Raw genomic sequence first — 21,889 nt, 5'->3', positions numbered from 1 at the left:
CTCGGCTACTCTGTAAGGCGGAAATCTTTCCTGTTTTTTTTTAATGCAGGCTCAGGAGTACTGCAGCCTGAGCTGTTCTTCTAATACTGTAGCGCTCCCGTTTTACTTCACGGTGGTCTCGGAGCCCTTCTGGTCAGCCTGGGCCAGGGCCACGGCTTCGGCCCAAGGTGGGAGCCCGAGGAACAGGCTCTGGTTTCTCTTGTGATTTTGTGTCCTGAGGTGCAGCACTTGAGGAGGGTGATTTCACCAGGGGGATGTGATGCTGGTTTGTGTTCTGAGTCTGAAGGTGGACAGGTCCGTTTTGGTTGAAACAGGGAGCAAAGGCATTAAAAGCTAGCCTCGGATCAACCAGTGTTTGTCCCTTTGAGCAGACCAACTTGCTAGCTTGTGTGCCAGAAGCAGTCTAGTTTTAGATAATATATATGAATGCAGTCATCACAGCTTTTAATTTGCTTTCCTGATGCTTGCATGTGAAATATGGAGTTCTGTGTGAACTACTAACGCAGGCCTTTCTAACTGAAATATTCTATTCTAAAATAGCATGGATGAATGCAGGTGAGGTGTTCCGCCCTCATACAGCCATTTCACAAAGTGTCCTGGTTTGAAGTAACACAAGGGCTTGCAGAAACAGTGTCCTATTAAAAAGAGATTGCCCATGTCTGACATACAGTCACCTGCTCAGCAAAATGCATGCATAAAACAATGGAAAGGGGAAAAAACTAGGTTCACGTTATGCTTTTACCTCGTTATGAAAATTTTCTGTACACAGGAAAAATGGTTCAGAGATACAGCCATATTTTCTGAAACATAAAAGTTTATTTGTCTAGTTACCACTTAAATTTGTAAGTAAATAAAAAATAATTTCTTTTTTGCCATAACATACAGTAAGAACCTCTCCCTACGGATACAACTACCAAATAACTAGTAGTTGTGTGCAAAAGTTAATAGGGCCAAGCTCTAAGTTTCTGCAAACTTTCTGGTAGGTATGGGCTGATTATGTTTAGAAAATATAGTAAGGGATAACTAAATCCCAAATGCTAACAATATATTTTAACTGTTAAATAACTGTTTTTACTGGACTTTAGTTAAGTCTACACTGCACATATAAGGAATGTGCCCATATTGTATTTAAATAATTTACCTTAGCAAATTAACTCAGTTATATCTGTTACAAAAGACAGACTTCTGGTTTGTTTATAACCATAGGCTAACTAAAATGTTGTTTGCTTCCTACTAACCTTCTTACTATGTGAGAAAATAGTTAATTACTGAGCTCTTACTGTGTGAGAAAATGGTTAGTCACTCAGCTGGTAGTGATAATGAGGAGACAGCTAGAAGTAGTTAATCACTTCAAGGTTCTCTCATATGTCTCTCATAGTTAATTGGTACTCCTATACCAATTAAGAGAGAGCTGTGGCTACTTCAAGGAACATCCTTATCATCCTCAAGAAGCTGGCAAAGTTATGGTAAACTTTTAATGTCCTGAGATGACTCAATACCTTAAGACGATAATGTGGGGAAGGGAATCCCTACCCAAACGACCACAAAGAAACTCACACCTGCCTACAAATGTTTTGCAGGTGCTGCAAAATTCAATACACATGTGCAAAAGGGCTATTCAGTCACCTTAATGAATATGTAAGCCTAGGTGGAGTTACTTATTAGGTAGGTGGAATAATTAGAATCTTTGTGTATAAATAATAGATGTGTGGCCCTGGTAAGGTGTGCTAGATTTGTGGATTTCCACCTAGCTGACGTCAAATAAAACAATATCTCCTCTCTAAACTGCTTCTGGTTTTGAGAGCTTTTGTTTCAGGTAACACCCATATTGCGTTTAAAGAGTTTATTTACCTTAGCAAATTAACTCAGTTCTATCTTCAATTCTTAATAATTTTCATCTCTTGTCAATCCTGGCTTTTTACTCAGTATTTCCCTTTGGAGGTGTTTTGTTACCATATTAAGGTATTTAAAACTTAAACCACAATTGCTAAAGGGTCAAATCAAAGGACATGTAATAAATAATCACAGAGCAGCCACAGTTCCAACTGCGTAGTTCTCTGTATTGTGATCTGTTACTACATTTTGATTTTGAGAATGCCTAAATATTCTTAGGCTACTGTATTTTCAGTTACTATTTAGGACCATAGACTTGTGATTCAGAGTTCCCTTCAGTCAAATGAAGGACACTGAGGTAAAGAGCCAGTTAAATCATGTTGCACCTGGTCCTAGAAGGGAGGTAAGAAATTCTGTTTGAAACTGTGTAACTCTGAGTGATCGCTCACTACTTAGAACTTGCTTCTTTTTATCTCAATTCAGCTTTGTATTACAATGGCAGTTAAAGCCACCCTAAATACTTCGCATGTTTCATTTTCCTTAACAATTAAGGATGCTACAGTTGCAGCAGAGGGGAAATGGTGTAGGGAGCACCGTGGCTCTCATGTGCTGGCTGGACTGTCCTTGGCTAAGAGTGTACCCGGAAGCCAGGTCTTTGATGCTTAACATGTAATTAATTAAACAAGCCCACAAGTTACATGCCACTGAATGCAATGCAGACTGATAGTTCATGACTGTTGGAATTCCTATAAAATAAGGGAAAATAAGTATAATAGATTATTTTTGTGGAATAACAGCATGTGGTTTAACTTTAGTAAGGATATACTGCATGTTGTCCTTTACTCACTGGTTCATACATAGCAATTGCAACTTAAATGTCAGCACTGTTGTCAAATGTTACAATGTACTTTAAGTTATAAACTTCCAGTTCTTCTCATTCTAAAGCATTGATTTAATGAAGCTGCAGCTTTCCATGCTTATTTTCTCCTTTTAGATTGCTTGGTTTTGTCTTAAAAGTCTGAACAATGTTCCTTTGTGTATTTCTGCATTGGGGTACAATATACATGGTTTGAGTCAATATATGTATACACACGCAAACAGTGCAGTATGTAAGTATCTGCAATATGGAGATTTAACCATGTGAAGCATCATTACAATTCAAGATCAGTGCAGCATGTAGTGGGTATAGAGACATGCAGCATGACCAGCCTGCACGAGCAAACTGCCTTTCTCAGGAATTGAACACAGGGACATTTTTGTTTTGCTTTTCACTAGTTTCCAAAGGAGGCCAAGCTTATTTGTGTGTATATTTGTGTTTTGGTTTACTGATTTCAGTCAAATTTGACAGGAGGAAGGGGCATTAAGAAATGAATTTTCGTTAAGCTTGTGCAAGAAAAGGTGTGATTAGAGGAAAACCTATTCTTAATACTATAATCTCAGGAAAAACTACAAGTCTTGTCAGACATCAGAGAATCCCGGAGGGAGAAGCTGTTCTACATCATCTACCCACCAGAAGTGCTTTAGTCATAGCTCACACTTTACTGGACCTGACAGGATTAATCAGAGACGGATTTGCAGGTACCTAGTAAAACACAAATTCAATACAACGCTTCCCACGTGGTTAGGGCTGTTACAGCAGGTCTGTCTCTGCCTGTCTGTCTTTCCCTCATTCCCTCTCATTTCTATTCAGTTTAAAAACCAGTCATAGGATCCCAAATGGCCAAAAACCAGAATTCTGCTCTTAATATATATTTAAGATATACACCCTGGAGGGGTTCAAGGGCAGGTTGGAGGGGGCTTGGAGCAACCTGGGCTGGTGGGAGGTGTCCCTGCCCAGGGCAGGGGGTGGCACTGGGGGGGAACTTGAAAGGTCCCTTCCCACCCAAACCATTCCATGACTCTATGAATTGGCACCTCTCCGTGTGTTACCGGCTTCTGCTTTGATCTCACCCGGAGTTTTGTTTGGCTTTTCCCTCCCCGGCTGCCGGCGGTGTCAGGGAGCTCTGTGGGAGGATTCCTGGGTTTGCTGCGGTGGCTGCTGATTCCTAGGACACTGCTCAGAAGTTTGGGTTGGTGTCTGTGTACACGGAGGGCTCGTTGCACAGTGGTGTTCCCCTGCCGGGCTCGGGGCTGACGGCCGGCTCCCGAGGGAGCTTCGGAGCCGCCGGTGCCCGCAGGGATTCCTCTGAGCTCACGTCAGCTGGGTGTATCCCAAAGCTCAGCTCCGAGGCCAGAGAAAGGAGATACTTTGGAGTTGGCGAGAAAGTGTCCAGACAGTCGGGGCCGTTGGGAAGAGCCACATGACTCCGGTGGAAAACAGCGCCAGGACCCCCGTTTTCCCCAGACGTGGGTCGTGGAGCGTGGACGGCGACCCGGGAGCGAGCAGGGCACGGAAACGGTCCCTTGGACTCTGCCTGCGGGGAGCTGTGCTCTTTTAACCTATTAAAAATCAAAAATCCAGACCAGAAGCAGCCTGTTGAACTCCCAGGCCATAAACAAACTCATCAAAATAGCTAATAATTCAGTGCCAGCCAAAAAAAGCGCAACCCACCGAGTGCTGGTCGGCCTCGGTGGTGATGTCTTACCCGGTGCTGCCTAAAGATAATCCAGGGGCACTGGGAGCAACAACCAGGTTGAGGACTTGGCCTGGTTGGGTTTGGTGGGGTCAGGGCTGAGGTGACGGTGACGCCGGTGGAAGGGATGGGATGCGGGAGCCATCTGGCTCATGGTGGGACATCCTTGGGATGCCTGGATGTCTGGTGGTTAAAATCCTCATTCAGAGCAAGCCAGGCTGGTTTATAAATTCCTGACCGTGTCCTGGGGTTGAGACACCATCCTGGGAGCTGGGAGGGGACCATGGCTGCTAGGTTTTGGTCTGTCCTGGGCTTTTTGGGGAAGGAGCTTCTCTGTGCATGCTCTGCACCTCCTTCTCCTTCACCAGAAGGGCACCAGTGCTTCCCCGGTGCCTCTCCTCTCCTCGGGCTGCCCTTGGGACCTGGTGTTTCCCACATGGGGTCTCCGGGTGCCATCAGAATCCCAATAAGGGGTGATCCAGGGAAGCTTTAGCTCGGCCAGGGATGCTCCGTCGCTGCTCCACCACCCCCAGGCTGGGGGCAACGTGGCTACTGTGAGTCCTGGGCTTGCAGAGACCTGGGTCCGGTCTCTCCTTCCTCTCCCTCACGGTTCTCTCGCAGCCTGGCCTCACTGATTTTTTTCTTTAAAATTTTTTTTTTTTTTTTTTTTTTTTTTTTTTAATGCAGGCTCAGGAGTACTGCAGCCTGAGCTGTTCTTCTAATACTGTAGCGCTCCCGTTTTACTTCACGGTGGTCTCGGAGCCCTTCTGGTCAGCCTGGGCCAGGGCCACGGCTTCGGCCCAAGGTGGGAGCCCGAGGAACAGGCTCTGGTTTCTCTTGTGATTTTGTGTCCTGAGGTGCAGCACTTGAGGAGGGTGATTTCACCAGGGGGATGTGATGCTGGTTTGTGTTCTGAGTCTGAAGGTGGACAGGTCCGTTTTGGTTGAAACAGGGAGCAAAGGCATTAAAAGCTAGCCTCGGATCAACCAGTGTTTGTCCCTTTGAGCAGACCAACTTGCTAGCTTGTGTGCCAGAAGCAGTCTAGTTTTAGATAATATATATGAATGCAGTCATCACAGCTTTTAATTTGCTTTCCTGATGCTTGCATGTGAAATATGGAGTTCTGTGTGAACTACTAACGCAGGCCTTTCTAACTGAAATATTCTATTCTAAAATAGCATGGATGAATGCAGGTGAGGTGTTCCGCCCTCATACAGCCATTTCACAAAGTGTCCTGGTTTGAAGTAACACAAGGGCTTGCAGAAACAGTGTCCTATTAAAAAGAGATTGCCCATGTCTGGCATACAGTCACCTGCTCAGCAAAATGCATGCATAAAACAATGGAAAGGGGAAAAAACTAGGTTCACGTTATGCTTTTACCTCGTTATGAAAATTTTCTGTACACAGGAAAAATGGTTCAGAGATACAGCCATATTTTCTGAAACATAAAAGTTTATTTGTCTAGTTACCACTTAAATTTGTAAGTAAATAAAAAATAATTTCTTTTTTGCCATAACATACAGTAAGAACCTCTCCCTACGGATACAACTACCAAATAACTAGTAGTTGTGTGCAAAAGTTAATAGGGCCAAGCTCTAAGTTTCTGCAAACTTTCTGGTAGGTATGGGCTGATTATGTTTAGAAAATATAGTAAGGGATAACTAAATCCCAAATGCTAACAATATATTTTAACTGTTAAATAACTGTTTTTACTGGACTTTAGTTAAGTCTACACTGCACATATAAGGAATGTGCCCATATTGTATTTAAATAATTTACCTTAGCAAATTAACTCAGTTATATCTGTTACAAAAGACAGACTTCTGGTTTGTTTATAACCATAGGCTAACTAAAATGTTGTTTGCTTCCTACTAACCTTCTTACTATGTGAGAAAATAGTTAATTACTGAGCTCTTACTGTGTGAGAAAATGGTTAGTCACTCAGCTGGTAGTGATAATGAGGAGACAGCTAGAAGTAGTTAATCACTTCAAGGTTCTCTCATATGTCTCTCATAGTTAATTGGTACTCCTATACCAATTAAGAGAGAGCTGTGGCTACTTCAAGGAACATCCTTATCATCCTCAAGAAGCTGGCAAAGTTATGGTAAACTTTTAATGTCCTGAGATGACTCAATACCTTAAGACGATAATGTGGGGAAGGGAATCCCTACCCAAACGACCACAAAGAAACTCACACCTGCCTACAAATGTTTTGCAGGTGCTGCAAAATTCAATACACATGTGCAAAAGGGCTATTCAGTCACCTTAATGAATATGTAAGCCTAGGTGGAGTTACTTATTAGGTAGGTGGAATAATTAGAATCTTTGTGTATAAATAATAGATGTGTGGCCCTGGTAAGGTGTGCTAGATTTGTGGATTTCCACCTAGCTGACGTCAAATAAAACAATATCTCCTCTCTAAACTGCTTCTGGTTTTGAGAGCTTTTGTTTCAGGTAACACCCATATTGCGTTTAAAGAGTTTATTTACCTTAGCAAATTAACTCAGTTCTATCTTCAATTCTTAATAATTTTCATCTCTTGTCAATCCTGGCTTTTTACTCAGTATTTCCCTTTGGAGGTGTTTTGTTACCATATTAAGGTATTTAAAACTTAAACCACAATTGCTAAAGGGTCAAATCAAAGGACATGTAATAAATAATCACAGAGCAGCCACAGTTCCAACTGCGTAGTTCTCTGTATTGTGATCTGTTACTACATTTTGATTTTGAGAATGCCTAAATATTCTTAGGCTACTGTATTTTCAGTTACTATTTAGGACCATAGACTTGTGATTCAGAGTTCCCTTCAGTCAAATGAAGGACACTGAGGTAAAGAGCCAGTTAAATCATGTTGCACCTGGTCCTAGAAGGGAGGTAAGAAATTCTGTTTGAAACTGTGTAACTCTGAGTGATCGCTCACTACTTAGAACTTGCTTCTTTTTATCTCAATTCAGCTTTGTATTACAATGGCAGTTAAAGCCACCCTAAATACTTCGCATGTTTCATTTTCCTTAACAATTAAGGATGCTACAGTTGCAGCAGAGGGGAAATGGTGTAGGGAGCACCGTGGCTCTCATGTGCTGGCTGGACTGTCCTTGGCTAAGAGTGTACCCGGAAGCCAGGTCTTTGATGCTTAACATGTAATTAATTAAACAAGCCCACAAGTTACATGCCACTGAATGCAATGCAGACTGATAGTTCATGACTGTTGGAATTCCTATAAAATAAGGGAAAATAAGTATAATAGATTATTTTTGTGGAATAACAGCATGTGGTTTAACTTTAGTAAGGATATACTGCATGTTGTCCTTTACTCACTGGTTCATACATAGCAATTGCAACTTAAATGTCAGCACTGTTGTCAAATGTTACAATGTACTTTAAGTTATAAACTTCCAGTTCTTCTCATTCTAAAGCATTGATTTAATGAAGCTGCAGCTTTCCATGCTTATTTTCTCCTTTTAGATTGCTTGGTTTTGTCTTAAAAGTCTGAACAATGTTCCTTTGTGTATTTCTGCATTGGGGTACAATATACATGGTTTGAGTCAATATATGTATACACACGCAAACAGTGCAGTATGTAAGTATCTGCAATATGGAGATTTAACCATGTGAAGCATCATTACAATTCAAGATCAGTGCAGCATGTAGTGGGTATAGAGACATGCAGCATGACCAGCCTGCACGAGCAAACTGCCTTTCTCAGGAATTGAACACAGGGACATTTTTGTTTTGCTTTTCACTAGTTTCCAAAGGAGGCCAAGCTTATTTGTGTGTATATTTGTGTTTTGGTTTACTGATTTCAGTCAAATTTGACAGGAGGAAGGGGCATTAAGAAATGAATTTTCGTTAAGCTTGTGCAAGAAAAGGTGTGATTAGAGGAAAACCTATTCTTAATACTATAATCTCAGGAAAAACTACAAGTCTTGTCAGACATCAGAGAATCCCGGAGGGAGAAGCTGTTCTACATCATCTACCCACCAGAAGTGCTTTAGTCATAGCTCACACTTTACTGGACCTGACAGGATTAATCAGAGACGGATTTGCAGGTACCTAGTAAAACACAAATTCAATACAACGCTTCCCACGTGGTTAGGGCTGTTACAGCAGGTCTGTCTCTGCCTGTCTGTCTTTCCCTCATTCCCTCTCATTTCTATTCAGTTTAAAAACCAGTCATAGGATCCCAAATGGCCAAAAACCAGAATTCTGCTCTTAATATATATTTAAGATATACAGGCTGTGAAACCTGGCAGTGCTTTAAGTTTTTCCCCACTTTGAACGGCTGGCAATTAACTGGAGATTTTTACATGTGAAATGTTACAGTGTGGGAGTTCCTCACCGGAGTGTAAAGGAAAGTATGACCAGAGGTTGGAAACACTGAACTTCACGTTTTGCTTTGAATTTATTGCCCGCAGTAGTGACATAAACATTAAATGGAAGCAAATTGGCAGTTGCCCCTTCAGGACTTGGGGTTGTTGTAAAACTGGAGGAAATGAAAACTCATGACTGGATCTGGAGGAAAATGCTGCCTCCTGGAAAGGATAAAGAGGTAAGTTTTATTTGATTGGTTTTCTATTTTTAAACTTACATAAGGTTATTTGCTCTTTTATTTGGCTGGTGTTTTAGACTGGCTGCAGTCACTTCCAAGTTGCCTTGTAAGGGGAAATGTACCAAAGGCATACAAGGTGTGCTGGATCAAATTTGTATTTTTAGGGGAATGCATAGAAGCAAAGGGGTTTGCACCTTCAGAGCCACACTGAGAAAATGTGCCATATATCATAGACAAATTAAGAAAAGGCAGAAAAGAGACTTTCCAGATGCTGCTTGCAAAAGATTATGAAAATAATAGGTTCATAAAGATACGTTGCCAGATAATGCCACTGATACTTATTGTGTGATTCCTTTGATTGACTTTATAGCATTTTGTAATGTTAGCTCATGGAAAAGTAAGATTTTCTTGACAATTACTGTATTATGGAACCAAATTCTGTATTTTATTTCAACCTTCCACATCTCTGTAAATCTTCAAATATATTAAAGCATTAACTCTCTTAAGATTTTCACAAAACTGTTTACTATAAATTTGCTGATTCCTGGGTCAAGTTTACAGTCTAATGTCCACCTGAGCTAATTGTAGAACTGGGCATACATAGACAGTGAAAGAGAATTTATGTGAAGGGAGTGTTAAAGAGCAAGGGATTTGGTGCTCAGAACAGATTTTGGCGAAAAGCGTCTTATTAGACTAAAATACTTCCTTGCAATTCCCAGTCCTGATATTACCTAAACCAAACTAAAAGTGGGCTTGCTCAAATTCTGACATCAGAGACTCCTGCCCTTGCAAGTCAGTAATTGTGCAGGCAACATGCATACTTGCTTTAATCTATTGTTTTTTAAATTTATTGATTTTTATTTCTGTAACTGTCTTGATGACTGTCTATTAATTATTTATTGTTTCATCTATTACTATTAACTAAAGATCAGCCAAAAACAAATTTAGCTTTCCACTAAGAAATTACATGGATTTCTCCTTTCAACCTAACGAAACTCTTTGAACAGAAAGCCAAATACGTCAAACTCTTCCTAAAAATCTCTCACAGCCAAGTGGAATATCCTCAATTCCCTAATCCCTCCCTCACAGAGCATGAGGAGTGATGCAAAGTGTTTATATATTTATTTATTTATTTAAATTTTAGCATTGTTAATGGCTGGCATTTAAAATGGTTTTGCAAAGACGCAGTTGAAAAGTTACATGCATTCCACTCTTTCTAAAATACCCAGGAATGTCACTAAATAACTGGAACTGTGGGTGAAAGGTTAATGAAACTGACATATCCCATTTCTGAAAAGAGATGTGTGTAAGAGTACATGTGAACTATTTTAACGTGGGTGATTTTTCATGTAGGCGACGAAAAGGCTATCGTGCCTTTCCCGGTTTGTCGACAGAGCAGCAAAAAAAGACGGAGAGCCGGCGGCCAGTCGGTCAGTCAGCCGGTCAGGGGCTGTTTGTCTCCCCGGCCCTGCCCTCCGTCCCGCGCCGCCGGCCGCGTCCGTTGGCAGCGCGCGAGCGGCTGGGCCCAACGGCCGCCGCTCAACGGCCGTCGGCGGCCCCTGGGGCGAGGCGGGAGCGGGCGCGCGCCGCCCTTCAGCTGTGAGGACGGGAGACGCCTGAGGGACGGGTGGCGGCGGCGGCGGCGGGAGCAGCCTTCTCGGAGCGGTTTGCGGGGGACACCACTACCTGTTCTACCGGTGCTTGCGGGCCGGTCTCTCTCGCTATTTATTTTAAATTTGTGGCACTTATAATGCGGTTTATTTAAGTGCTTAAATTTAAAATCTTTCCTGACAAAGCAAAAGCTGGTCTGGTCACATTGTGAAGTGGTAGAACCTTGGGCTTTTTTCCCTTTTAGGTGTGAACTTGGATAAGTAACTTGAAGAAATGGACAAGATAAAAAAATCTGCAATCTTTTTAGTCTTCATGTTTATTAGCTAAATATTTTGCCAATCTGTGGTAATGTGATTTAAGTGTCAAGGGCCAATTCCTTAACCTGTTTGAGTTATTTGAACAAAGGTAGAGACTGAAGCAATTTTCTCAACTTCAGAGGTATTAAATCCTGTTAAGAGGTAATGACAATTTTTACAAGTGTGATATCATGTATTATTTAGGCATTTCTTTTGACACTGTACAGGTTCATTGTGATGATGGAAAAGCAAGCAACTGCTAAATCGTCTACCATTTTCATCTCGGATGCTGTTAAAGGGCGTAGGAAGGCAAGGGATGGAACATTCCAAGGTGCAAAATGGAATGCTTCTTTAGCATCTAAAATCAAAAGTAAATTAATAAGTAAGTCCTGTTAAAATAAATCTGAAGCCATTTACTGTACTTAGAACACATGACTTCAAAATGAATAGTAATCGTATTTAATGTGATTTGCTGAATTGCCGCCTGCTAAAAATATTAGTGTGGTATGTTGAGAATTTTAGGAGAGTCTGAAAATCAAAACACATGATTTTAAATTGTTTGTTTATCTAATTCTCTGAGTATTTTCAGTGCTTTTCTTTCTGTTATCAAAATTCACATTTTTGCTCAAAATGTTTGAACTTTTTAATTTGTAAAATGTAGATTGATTTCTAGAAACTTGGGAACATTTTTGTGCCTGTAAAACTATTGTTTTTTAAATGCTTTCTCCTTAAAATGACCTGATTTTAAAAAATCCAGACTAGAGCAGAATCAGTGCATGGAATAATTTTGCACGTGAAACTGACAGTAGTTATCAGTATGACAGCCAACAGAAATAGTTTTATATTAGAATGTTTTAGGCTTTGCCATTGTTCCACCAAAACATACAGGTAAAAATGTTGTTATATAGTGATTGTTCATGCATGAGGGCATGAAGCTGTTGAAAATAATATGATTTTGTCTTCTTTAGATAACTCATCTATGTTTAAAGTAACTTTAAAACAAAATAATAGAGCGTTAGCTGTGGCTTTGAGTGTGGAGAAAGAAAATTCTCGGAAGCTAAAGAATGAGAAGATTTTTCTTCAGAAGGAAGTAGAAAAGTTGCAGCTTCATAATATCTTGCTTCATCGAAAATTAAGCTGTGTGGTATGCTGCAAATAATATAATTTAAACTTAGATGTGCTAAACTAAGCATCTGTCCTTTTCTGGAAACTTAATATTGCTTCTTAAAATGGTGATTTAAAATGTACATCTCAGATTTGTGAAGTTATATCATCTGATAGCATAGTATTCAGATTTGATTTTTTTATATTTCTTTCATAGGATTTTTTTGTATTTACTATTTTGTCTATCAGTGTATATTTCTATCCATAGCTATTCAGTCATCGGCTTCGTCATTATATTTACAGGTATTGAGATGGTATTAAAAATCAGTTTGGGCTCAATTGCTGGAAAAAAAATAATTACATCTTAAATTCACCTTTATATCTTCTCTTTTCTTAAGCCACTTAAAATATATTTTTAAATTTATTTTTTTTCTTTTACATGCAGAATAAAACTCTTATAGAAATAGAAGCGTTTTTAAATTATAACCTTTTAACTGCAATAGAAATAAGCAGTCTTTCTGAGGTAAGATATTTTCTGAACTAATTTCATATTGAACTCATTTTCCAGGGTAATATTTTCAAAGCATCTAAAGCAGCGCAATGTTGAAATCCTATATGCATTTTTAAACATTTACCCCAATTACTTAAAAGCTTGGGATGAAGCCCTAGTCTAGTGAACTCAATTAAATTTTGATGTTGCTTGTACTCAAAATTTAGGTTTTAATCTTGTTTACAAAGTATCTAAAAGTTAAATATCAGTTAGCCCTGATGAAGTCATGTGGCTAAAAAAAAAAAGACATAGTACTTCGGTATGTGGTATTTTTTACCAATGAGCAAGTTACTTGCCTTCCTTGCCTAGTGCTGCAATAAATATCGTGCATGTGGAAACTTTATCAGAAAACCTAGTCCATGTTAGTCCTTGTGTCATGGCAAAATTACAGTTAATTTTTTAAAATGTATTATTTTTATTGTCTGTTCCAAACAGTTGCTTAGTGTTGTTATGTGCTTCTATATGTATATAGAATAGTTATAGCTCTATTTAAAAAGTCTATGCATTGCTTTGGGATGCAAGTAGGTTACAGATTTTGATAAGTTTTGCTACAAAATATTTTTCTGTAAAATTATTGTGTGTGTTTGAATATCATGCACCTTTCATTAGTACTTATATTTTTTTGCCCATTCAAAAATTTTTTGTCCTGTGGATATTTCTGATACTAAAAAGAATATTCAGCTATTTCTACTTCCCCACTGTTCTTCTTTTTAAGAATCTTCAGAGTTCTCTTCCTCTGTCAGCGGGTTCAAGTAGCGCTGTTGGTGACCAGTTCAAGGGCAGAAGGCAGTCTGCTAGGTAGGTGGTTATATTAAACGCAGAAGTCGCTAAGTGTCTGTGGATTTTTTTGCAGGTCATCTTTGTGTATTGTCCTAGGTATTATGACTTAATGTGAAACAATTTTCTGTATAATTCAGAAATTACCTGTTTGCAACTTGGAGTTTATATACAGAGAGAGTGGTAGATAAAACTTGTGTTTGAATAACTTGCTTCTTTCTTCAGGGAATCTCACCTGCATAAAGCGGTATTCTCTATCATAAGAAATACATTTGCCCCTAAGACAGAGCCAGATTTCATACCTGAGGTCTTATTTTCTGCTTTTATATGTTATTAAGGGAATGTTTTAAACAATTGAATATTATGGCATAAAATGTAATAAACATCTTCACAGTAAAATTTCCTCTTTTCAGATCTGTAGAATTGCCAGTGAAGCTTCCTTTATTAGCATCAGCTAATGAAAACCAGCAAGATAGTCCTTCTGTGTGTGAAATACCAAACTTTTATAAGAGTACCACTATTTTGTCAGAGGAAAGGCATTCAGATCAAGTCAAGTTCTCATTATCGTTGCCTTCTGGTAAAAATAATCAAAAGTTAATTGAAATAGAGCCGGTGGAAACAACCATTGACAAAAATATTTTTTTGAAAGGTATGATGTACTTTTGTACAGGTGATTTATTTTTCAGAACTATCTGAGAACTAGAATTTAATGATTCATTACTCTATGTGCAATACAGAAGGTATAGTACTAAACTGTAATAAACTAGTTAAAAATAGGATGGTCACCCATGAGCGTAGGTGTACTGACAATCGCTTGTAGAATGTTCATTGAAATAACACAACTGAAATGTAACAAAATGAATGTGAACAGAAGAAAACTTTTATAAGATAACTAATCTATAGCTAAAGTAGTTATAGAAAAATACATTTTTATTTATACCCAATTTCAAAAGTCCAGCTTTGGTGGAATATGAAATTAGTTCTAGTTAACTAAATTTTTAAGGACCAACCACAGAATGTGTGTATTCAGTAAAAAAACCTAACCAAAAAAACCCAAAACACGGCGCGCGCGCACACACACACACACACACACACACACACACACACACACACACACACACACACACACACACACACACACACACACACACACAGAGTTTGTAATTTTCCATGCTTCCGGTCCAACCTTCAGTAATCTTATTCTGATAATTATAATCTATTCTTTCTTCCCCCAAGATTCTGATATTTTTCTCTTTGCAGAAAATCAAGTATGCACAGAACTAACTTGCAATAGTGCCTTCCCGACTCATGTCAAAAATGCACAATCTTTCAGGCGGTCTGAGGAGCTTACAAAACAATATAATGATAGTTCATTGCCATTCTGTGGAAATGTGACTGAAAGAAAGAAACATGCAGCATTTTGTCAGTCAAAAACTCAACCTAATGTAAAGGATTCTGATAAAAAAGGTAGCTCAGATAATCTGCCTTATGGTATCAACAGCGGCAGCACCACCAATGATGTGAATTTGCGGCAAAGTTCAAGTGACTTGTCTCACATTAGTCCTTCACCTCTTAAATTTAGCAATGAAAGCAAGAGAGATTTAAAGCTGCTGCTTTTTACTGACAAGATGAAGCCTGAAGAAACTGTTTATGGTGCTGATATGGAGTTGACTGCCAGTGATGCAGGTGAACTACTCACAGTTACAGCAAAAGACAAAGATAAATTACACCAAAATAGAAATAGTAATGCTAATTCTGATAAAATATTACCAAATTTCAGAAAAGTAAAATACTCTAAGAAGGATAAAAAGAAAATTAAAAGCAAGACTGAAGCAAGTTCAAATATATATGCAGAAGAAAGACTCACTAGGCCTGACAGTAGTGAAGCTTCAAAAAGTACTGACTCACAAACTCAATTATTCCAAAATCAGACAGAACAACCACCTACAGGAGATTCTGTAGGGAAACAGGGTTTGCAAAATACCGGCAAAGATTATCAAGCCCAAAATTGTCCAAGTAAAGCTAAAGATACTAGGAGGACATACCAGGTTAACTTAATGAGTCCAAGAACCCAGGAGACAAATAAAGACACTTTCTCAGAAATGTTTGAAGAAATGGAAAGCAAAATACAAAAATCAGACTCAAACTCCTCTATTAACAAGATACCACCAGAAGTTTATTGTGCTGAAAATTTAACATTCCAAGATAACACTTCTAATGTATTACCTTTGCAGCAGGACTTTCTGCATACAAATGAGAAACATAGCAGTCCAGAAGTAAACAGGAAAACTTTTCAAAATCCTGCTAAAGCAAACACAGCAAAATACTGTAGAGAGGAAAATGGACAGTATGGAGAATATATTTCAAAAAAGTCTCAAGCAGAGATACACCACCATGACAGCAAGAGAAAACAAGAGCAGAAGAATACTGTAAAGAGAAAATACAACAACAAAAGTAGTTGCAGACAAAGTGGAGAAACTGATAGTGACAGCACTCAGAAAATTACTCAGAAAATAAACCAAAAGACTAGCCATTTTTCTCCCGGCGGATTAAAACGTACATTGGCAAGGGCTAGCCGGAAAGTACATATAATACCAAAAGAAAACCTTACACAGTTCTCACTTTGCAAAAATGAAGAATTAAAAAATAAGGATGCATTGCATGCGGGGTCTGTATGTGGAAATAAAGTAACCAAAACTCAACAAATGCAGGCAGCTTTAGTTACTCAGAATGGTGTAGCCACCAATGCTTCACAAGCTAAAGAACAAGTTGATGATGATTCTAATACTTTAAAGAAAGTAGAATCCTCATTAGTGGCTCATAAACCCCCTCACATTAGTACTGCTGCTGATAATCCAGTAAAGCATAAGCAGAAGTTTGGTTCTGATATTATTGAGACCAGATCAGAAAAAAAATATTTCAGGCATATCGATCAGGGGGAGCAGAATATTTTGGATGACCAGGAAGACCCTCATGAGAGAGATTCCTTTATGAGCAAGTTAAAGCCTACAGTTCAAAAATCAGAATTTTTAAAATCCTTATCTGTTGAATGTTCTAAGAACGTGCCATTAAATGTAGATGACTTTTCCCAGGAAGGTCTTTCCAATGTGGAGCCCCCAGCTATTGATAACCACAACGCTTCCATGAACTTCTCTATACTGATAAACCCTGAAATATGTGGGGGAAATGATCATAATAAAGCACCAGATGGTGGAAAAGCAGAACAAAAACTGGATCATATTTCTGAAGAGACTTACATAAAGACTCTGACATCTTGTCATGGTAAGTGTATAGCTGAGGAAAAAACTGGCATTTTCAACTAGGTAGTGCCTGAAATAGTGGTAAGCTATCTTAATACTATCTTACTCTCATTGTTTGCTTAGAGTGGATAAAAGAGGAGTGGAAAAAGGTAGGACTGAAAGTCACTAAAATAATTCATATTCTATACCATGTATCAGTCACTATCTTTTTAAATTGTGGTAACTAATACCCTTGTTACTTTTCAATATATTCCAACATGACATTTAGTTGGGCAGATGTAAGTAGTCTACATTCTTGAGCATGTATTATTTTTCAAAGAATGTGATGAAATTCAGAAAGCTGGGGATAGAAAAGATATAATGGCTTGAGCTTTTATACAAGGGATATGAGTGAACTACAGTGTTCCCTTCATTGGAAGAAGAACCTAGCTGGACCTAAAGATTTCATTTGTATGTCTTTAGAAACACCACAATTCAACAGGAATTCAGAGATCTAAAATAAGTATTTTGAGCAAGTTTTCTCTAGAATCTACCCATGAGCAAATTTTCATGTCACAACTTCTTTTTAAGTAAGATACCTTAATGAAGAAAATAATCAAACTTTAGTGTAGTCTGGAATATAGGTTTAGATTCTTCTATCATACATTTAAATCACTGTAAAAGAACTAAAGGAACGTATCACACCTCTATGCTGGAGTTTAAATATGCTTTAAAATGCAGTTTTGAAGTTTTATAGCATGAGGTGCCTATTTTGTAAATGTATTTATTCTTAACAAGTTCCTGTTTACTTTAATTGTCTCTGAAAATGTCCCAATACCTAAACATTTTAAATTAACAGTTTGAGTCCCAAACTATCAAGCAAATACTGCCTTGGCTTCATTTGAATGCTGAGACACAATGGTCAAAAAATATCTCCTATTTTACATGGCCAAAGAATAGGAATACAGGCAGAATTAGACCATCATGCAAAGTATTAGCCCTGGTAATTCGCAGTTGCATCTTCTCATCTTCAGTTCTTTCACTGGAATGTAGAATAAGGATCCCATAATTTTATTAGCTTTAATGATGAATTAGTAAACCTTTGTGATCAGCAGTGTCAAAGACTACTGAAATAAAAAGCAGATCATGTGATCTTCATCCATTTAAGAATAGTTCAAAAACCAGTTCATTTTTAATCTTATATCCAAGTCCATATCTTGAATTAAAAGAAAGCAAGGAAATGCCATCCTTTCTGATGATGCCAGCTCTTCTGTCACTGCCTTGAGGTGTACTTGGAAATATACCTTAAAGTCTCGTGTAATGGAACTCTCTGTATAGCTAGATCTATGTGAACATTCACACACAAAGGCATCCATCCAGCTTTCCTAAATAATGCAGACTCATGAATGTCTCGAAACTCTTCCTGCTTAAAAAGAAGCTAACTTGATCTCTTAGCTTCAAGCTTTAGGAAAAGCTCAGAATAACAGTTTACTTTCACTTTAGAACTAGTACAAATCAAGATTGATTTGTGGAGCAGCCAAACTTGGGAGGTTTTTCATGATTGGAGACACTTCTCGTTTAAACCAAATGAGCATTGCTCTTCCTTAATGGAATTCCTCCAAAAGATAATGCTTTTTCTTTTGCCTTCATAAATCAGGAGGGACTTGCTGCAAGCAGTGCAAAATCACCTTAATATGTCTCTCAGAAGTGAAGTTAGCAGAAATCCAATTAACAACCTCTGACTTTATGTCTCTGCTTAACACATTTCAGAACGCTATTGATGAAATGATCAGTCTTGCCCACTAAGATATTTCACTTGATCTCAGCACAGAATTCTACAACAGGGCAATAATAATTCAGCACTATCAGCTTGACCATCAGTTAGAGTGTATGTGCTAGACTGTACAAGGTATTCAGATACTACAATAGAGAACAAGAATCTTCACTTTTTTTGACAGGGGTGTGAATATACAGTGATATTATTTGTTAGTCTCAAGATAGGCACAACAAAAAATTAATTTATCCCATATGTGTATGGGATCTGTGAGATCAATAGCATCCGTTCACTGCTGCAGAGGATTTAAGGTAAAGCGTTCAAACTCAAGAAGTGAAGATAAGAGTTTTAAATTCAGTTCCTTTGAAAAACTGCGTTGCAGATGTTCTCATCTGGATGTAGTAAATCTAATACTTGACCTTTATCAGTGGGGAATGTACACTCTTGGAAGAACTTTTAAGGAATACAGATTAACATTATTTATTTCATCTTGGATTGCTGCCCACATTAAATTGTAGTGCTTTTCAGAGAAACTATGATATACGAATAAGGGAGAATTTTTTGAAATGTCATCTAAATAATAATTTCAGTATTTCTCCCAAATTATCAAAGTATTTATCTCTAAATTAAATATTGATTGTTTAGTCTGGCATTCTGAATTGGCTTTAAGGGATTATGGAAGGCTGACATAAATAGTACTTCTTCTAGTGGTTGTGTACTTCTAGGTGGTTACTGTTTTTTAATGAAGTATTCCTCTTGGACAGGCTTCAAAATACAAGGCATAAGAAATAGCTTGGTAGTATACAGTTTTGAAGATAAGGAGGCTCACTTGATCACCATGCTATGCTCATTTTATACATGTATGCCCAAAGAGCAGGCATAAAGCTGGAAAATGCAGTATTAGAGAGCTCTTGTATGAGCTGAATCTTCAGACTACACAAATATGTCCTCTCCCTGCATTCAAGGCCATCAGCTGTGTGCAGTTTTGCTTTTTTAAATGCAGTAACTCTTGGGAGTGTTGAGCAGCTAGCTGCCAATTACAGTGCTTATGGGCTTTTCTTAAAACGTCCCAAGAGCCATGACAGACCTCAAGCAGTTCCAAATTTTGGTAGGTTGAAAGCTGATGTAGTAGCACTTCCTTTGATCATCTAGCCCATTTTTGCTGAGCATCTTTAGAGTAGGAGCAGTAACCAAAGTGCCTGAATTAATAAATACTAATTAAAAATAAATATGAATTGAAAGTTTACTTAATGATCAAGAATATATTTAAAATGAAGCATATAAATTACTGTTTTTACAGGGAGAAAGGCTTTACAAGATCTGACAAATAGTAGAATACAATCTCGTACATCCTTACCAAAATGCCCCCAAACTTTAGAAGAAAACTCGGCAGCACCATCTAGACGACAAAGAGCCACTATTTGCTATAAAGAACCCAGTCTATCCAGGTAGGTATATGTAAATTGGGTTTTCATGTGTACTTAACTATAGCCAGTAAAGATTTGCTATTAAAACCACCAAATAAAGACAGTTTCTCTTTCACAAATCTCTTCTGTGAAGATACTTCAGTGTGGATATAAAACATTTCCTGCTAGTCTGGCAGGATTTCCAGGTGCCAAAGAAATACACCAACAGTATTCAAGGATCAAAAATTAAATATAATGTATAATATAACATTTTATACTAGTACTGAATAATGGTGAATTCTTAATATTTATCATGATATAAACCCCTTTAGAGGTAGATAATTGTAAATGTTATACTTAAATATAAACTTATACCATAATAATGTCCTTGTAATATTGTCAAGTGGCAGGATAATTTGTGCACTAATATTATGTAATTCAGTCAGTTTGCTTTAACTAGCTGTATCTAATATGAGAAATCATTTGAGTTTAAGATATATTACTTTGATATTTAGTTATTTATTATTATTAACTAATGTGTATATATATTAGTTATTTACCTCTCGGTGTTCTTAGCAATTTTAGTGGCACAGGATTTCTAACTATTAAAAGGCAACACATAAATTGTCTAATAACTATTAAAATTTAAAAGCGATATTTAAAGCCAAACTTCCATTAAGAAAACTAATGTTTACACTTAGAACCATAGAATCATAGATTCATCTAGGTTGGAAGTGACCTTTAAGATTATCGAGTCCAGACATCAACCTAACACTACCAAGTCCACCATTAAACCATGTCCCTAAATACCACGCCTATACGTCTCTTAAATACCTCCAGGGATGGTGATTCCACCACTTCCCTGGGCAGCCTGTTCCAATGTTTGATAACCCTTGCGGTGAAGAAATTTTTCCTAATACCCATTCTAAACCTCCCCTGGTGCAACTTGAAGCCATTTCCTCTTGTCCTATCACCTGGCAAAACTCGGGGAGGAGAAGACAATAAATCCACAAACTGAATAAATTAGCACAATGTTCTCATACATCCTCAAAATATTTTTATATACCTCTGTGAGTAAGCAAACAATTAATTGAAGCAATGAGACCAAGGGCAAATAAGCGGTAAAAAATGGTAGAAAGTGTCTTTTCACTTTACCACTGGCTTTTCAGAAATATTTATGCCAGATAGCTTGTAAAAGAAATGCAAAGGGATTGCTTTACATTTTTCTTTTACTAATTGAATTGGATGCTAAAATGCTGTAATATTATGACTGACACATTCTGCTCTTTTACCCCACAGTGATAAGGTTCTGTATTTCTGGAGAGAGACAGTAACTAATAAGAGAAAAAAATGTGGATGTCACACAAGATTTTAGATTACTATCCCTATGTATATTTTATTTCAAGTGTATTAACTTGAATAGATGCTTCTAAGCTTTTGGTTTAAATAATTTTTGAGTTTTGTCTTAGAGGAATAAATTATGATTACTCACCTTTTAATATGATACAGGCCACATAAAAAGATTAGTATTTTTAGTATTATTTTTGAAAACAGAAGTTATCTATGCCTTGCTATTTCAGATATTTATTTTCCATAAATTTAATATCTTTAATGTATTAATCTTTCACTCAGAGTATTTAAAATTTGAAATTGTTATTAGAATTACATAATTATTATAATTATAGTTACATAGGTGCTTGGTGATATTCATACATGATGTGTTTTATTTCTTTTGTTTACAGCAAATTAAGGCGTGGGGATCAGTTTACAGATACACAATTTTTGCATTCCCCGATCTATAAAGTAAAAAATAAAGTAAGTTTTAAAAGTAAATCAAAATTCATTTGAAGAAGAGAAGAGAATTGCCTCTATGAAGAACACTTCTAAAATGGGTACAATTTTTAAAATATATATATGTGTGTGTGTGTTTATCAGTAGAGAGTGCTTATTGTTCTTTGATTAGTAATGGTCTTCCAAAGTGGAATTTCCTGGAAAGGAGCCTCTATGTAAGGGACACAATACTCTACTGAGGAAGGCAAATACAGGTTAGGCTCCACTCTTGTGTTTTGCATTTCTGGTCAGTAATTTATAATCTGTTCAAAGGGTTTGCAGCACTTCTTAATTTGTAAGAAAGGTGTATGTTTTAATGAGAATTAAAAATAAATCACCTTTGGGAA

General features: G+C 37.7%; 1 protein-coding gene across 1 annotated transcript; it reads left to right on the top strand.

The window, feature by feature from the left end:
- The first annotated feature begins 8,322 nt into the window (after positions 1-8,322).
- SGOL2 (shugoshin-like 2 (S. pombe)) lies at positions 8,323-21,889 on the top strand. Its single transcript, XM_014954682.1, has 9 exons — positions 8,323-8,955; positions 11,090-11,244; positions 11,831-12,006; positions 12,412-12,489; positions 13,232-13,314; positions 13,707-13,942; positions 14,554-16,575; positions 19,607-19,754; positions 21,455-21,889. Exons 1-9 carry the CDS (start codon positions 8,909-8,911, stop codon positions 21,558-21,560), a joined length of 3,051 nt encoding a protein of 1,016 aa, XP_014810168.1. The 5' UTR covers positions 8,323-8,908; the 3' UTR covers positions 21,561-21,889.

This window comes from Calidris pugnax, unplaced genomic scaffold (genome assembly GCF_001431845.1).
Source record: "Calidris pugnax isolate Ruff unplaced genomic scaffold, ASM143184v1 scaffold103, whole genome shotgun sequence".
Taxonomy (NCBI): domain Eukaryota; kingdom Metazoa; phylum Chordata; class Aves; order Charadriiformes; family Scolopacidae; genus Calidris; species Calidris pugnax.
This window is presented reverse-complemented; position numbering and strand designations above follow the sequence as displayed.

What these genes read in the sequence shown, in the direction of transcription:
- SGOL2 (XM_014954682.1), top strand. Translation starts at nt 8,909, where the DNA reads ATGACTGGATCTGGAGGAAAATGCTGCCTCCTGGAAAGGATAAAGAG. An exon ending in GGCAGAAGGCAGTCTGCTAG is followed by an intron (nt 13,315 to 13,706) that starts GTAGGTGGTTAT and finishes TCCTCTTTTCAG; the next exon opens with ATCTGTAGAATTGCCAGTGA. An exon ending in AAAGAACCCAGTCTATCCAG is followed by an intron (nt 19,755 to 21,454) that starts GTAGGTATATGT and finishes TTTTGTTTACAG; the next exon opens with CAAATTAAGGCGTGGGGATC.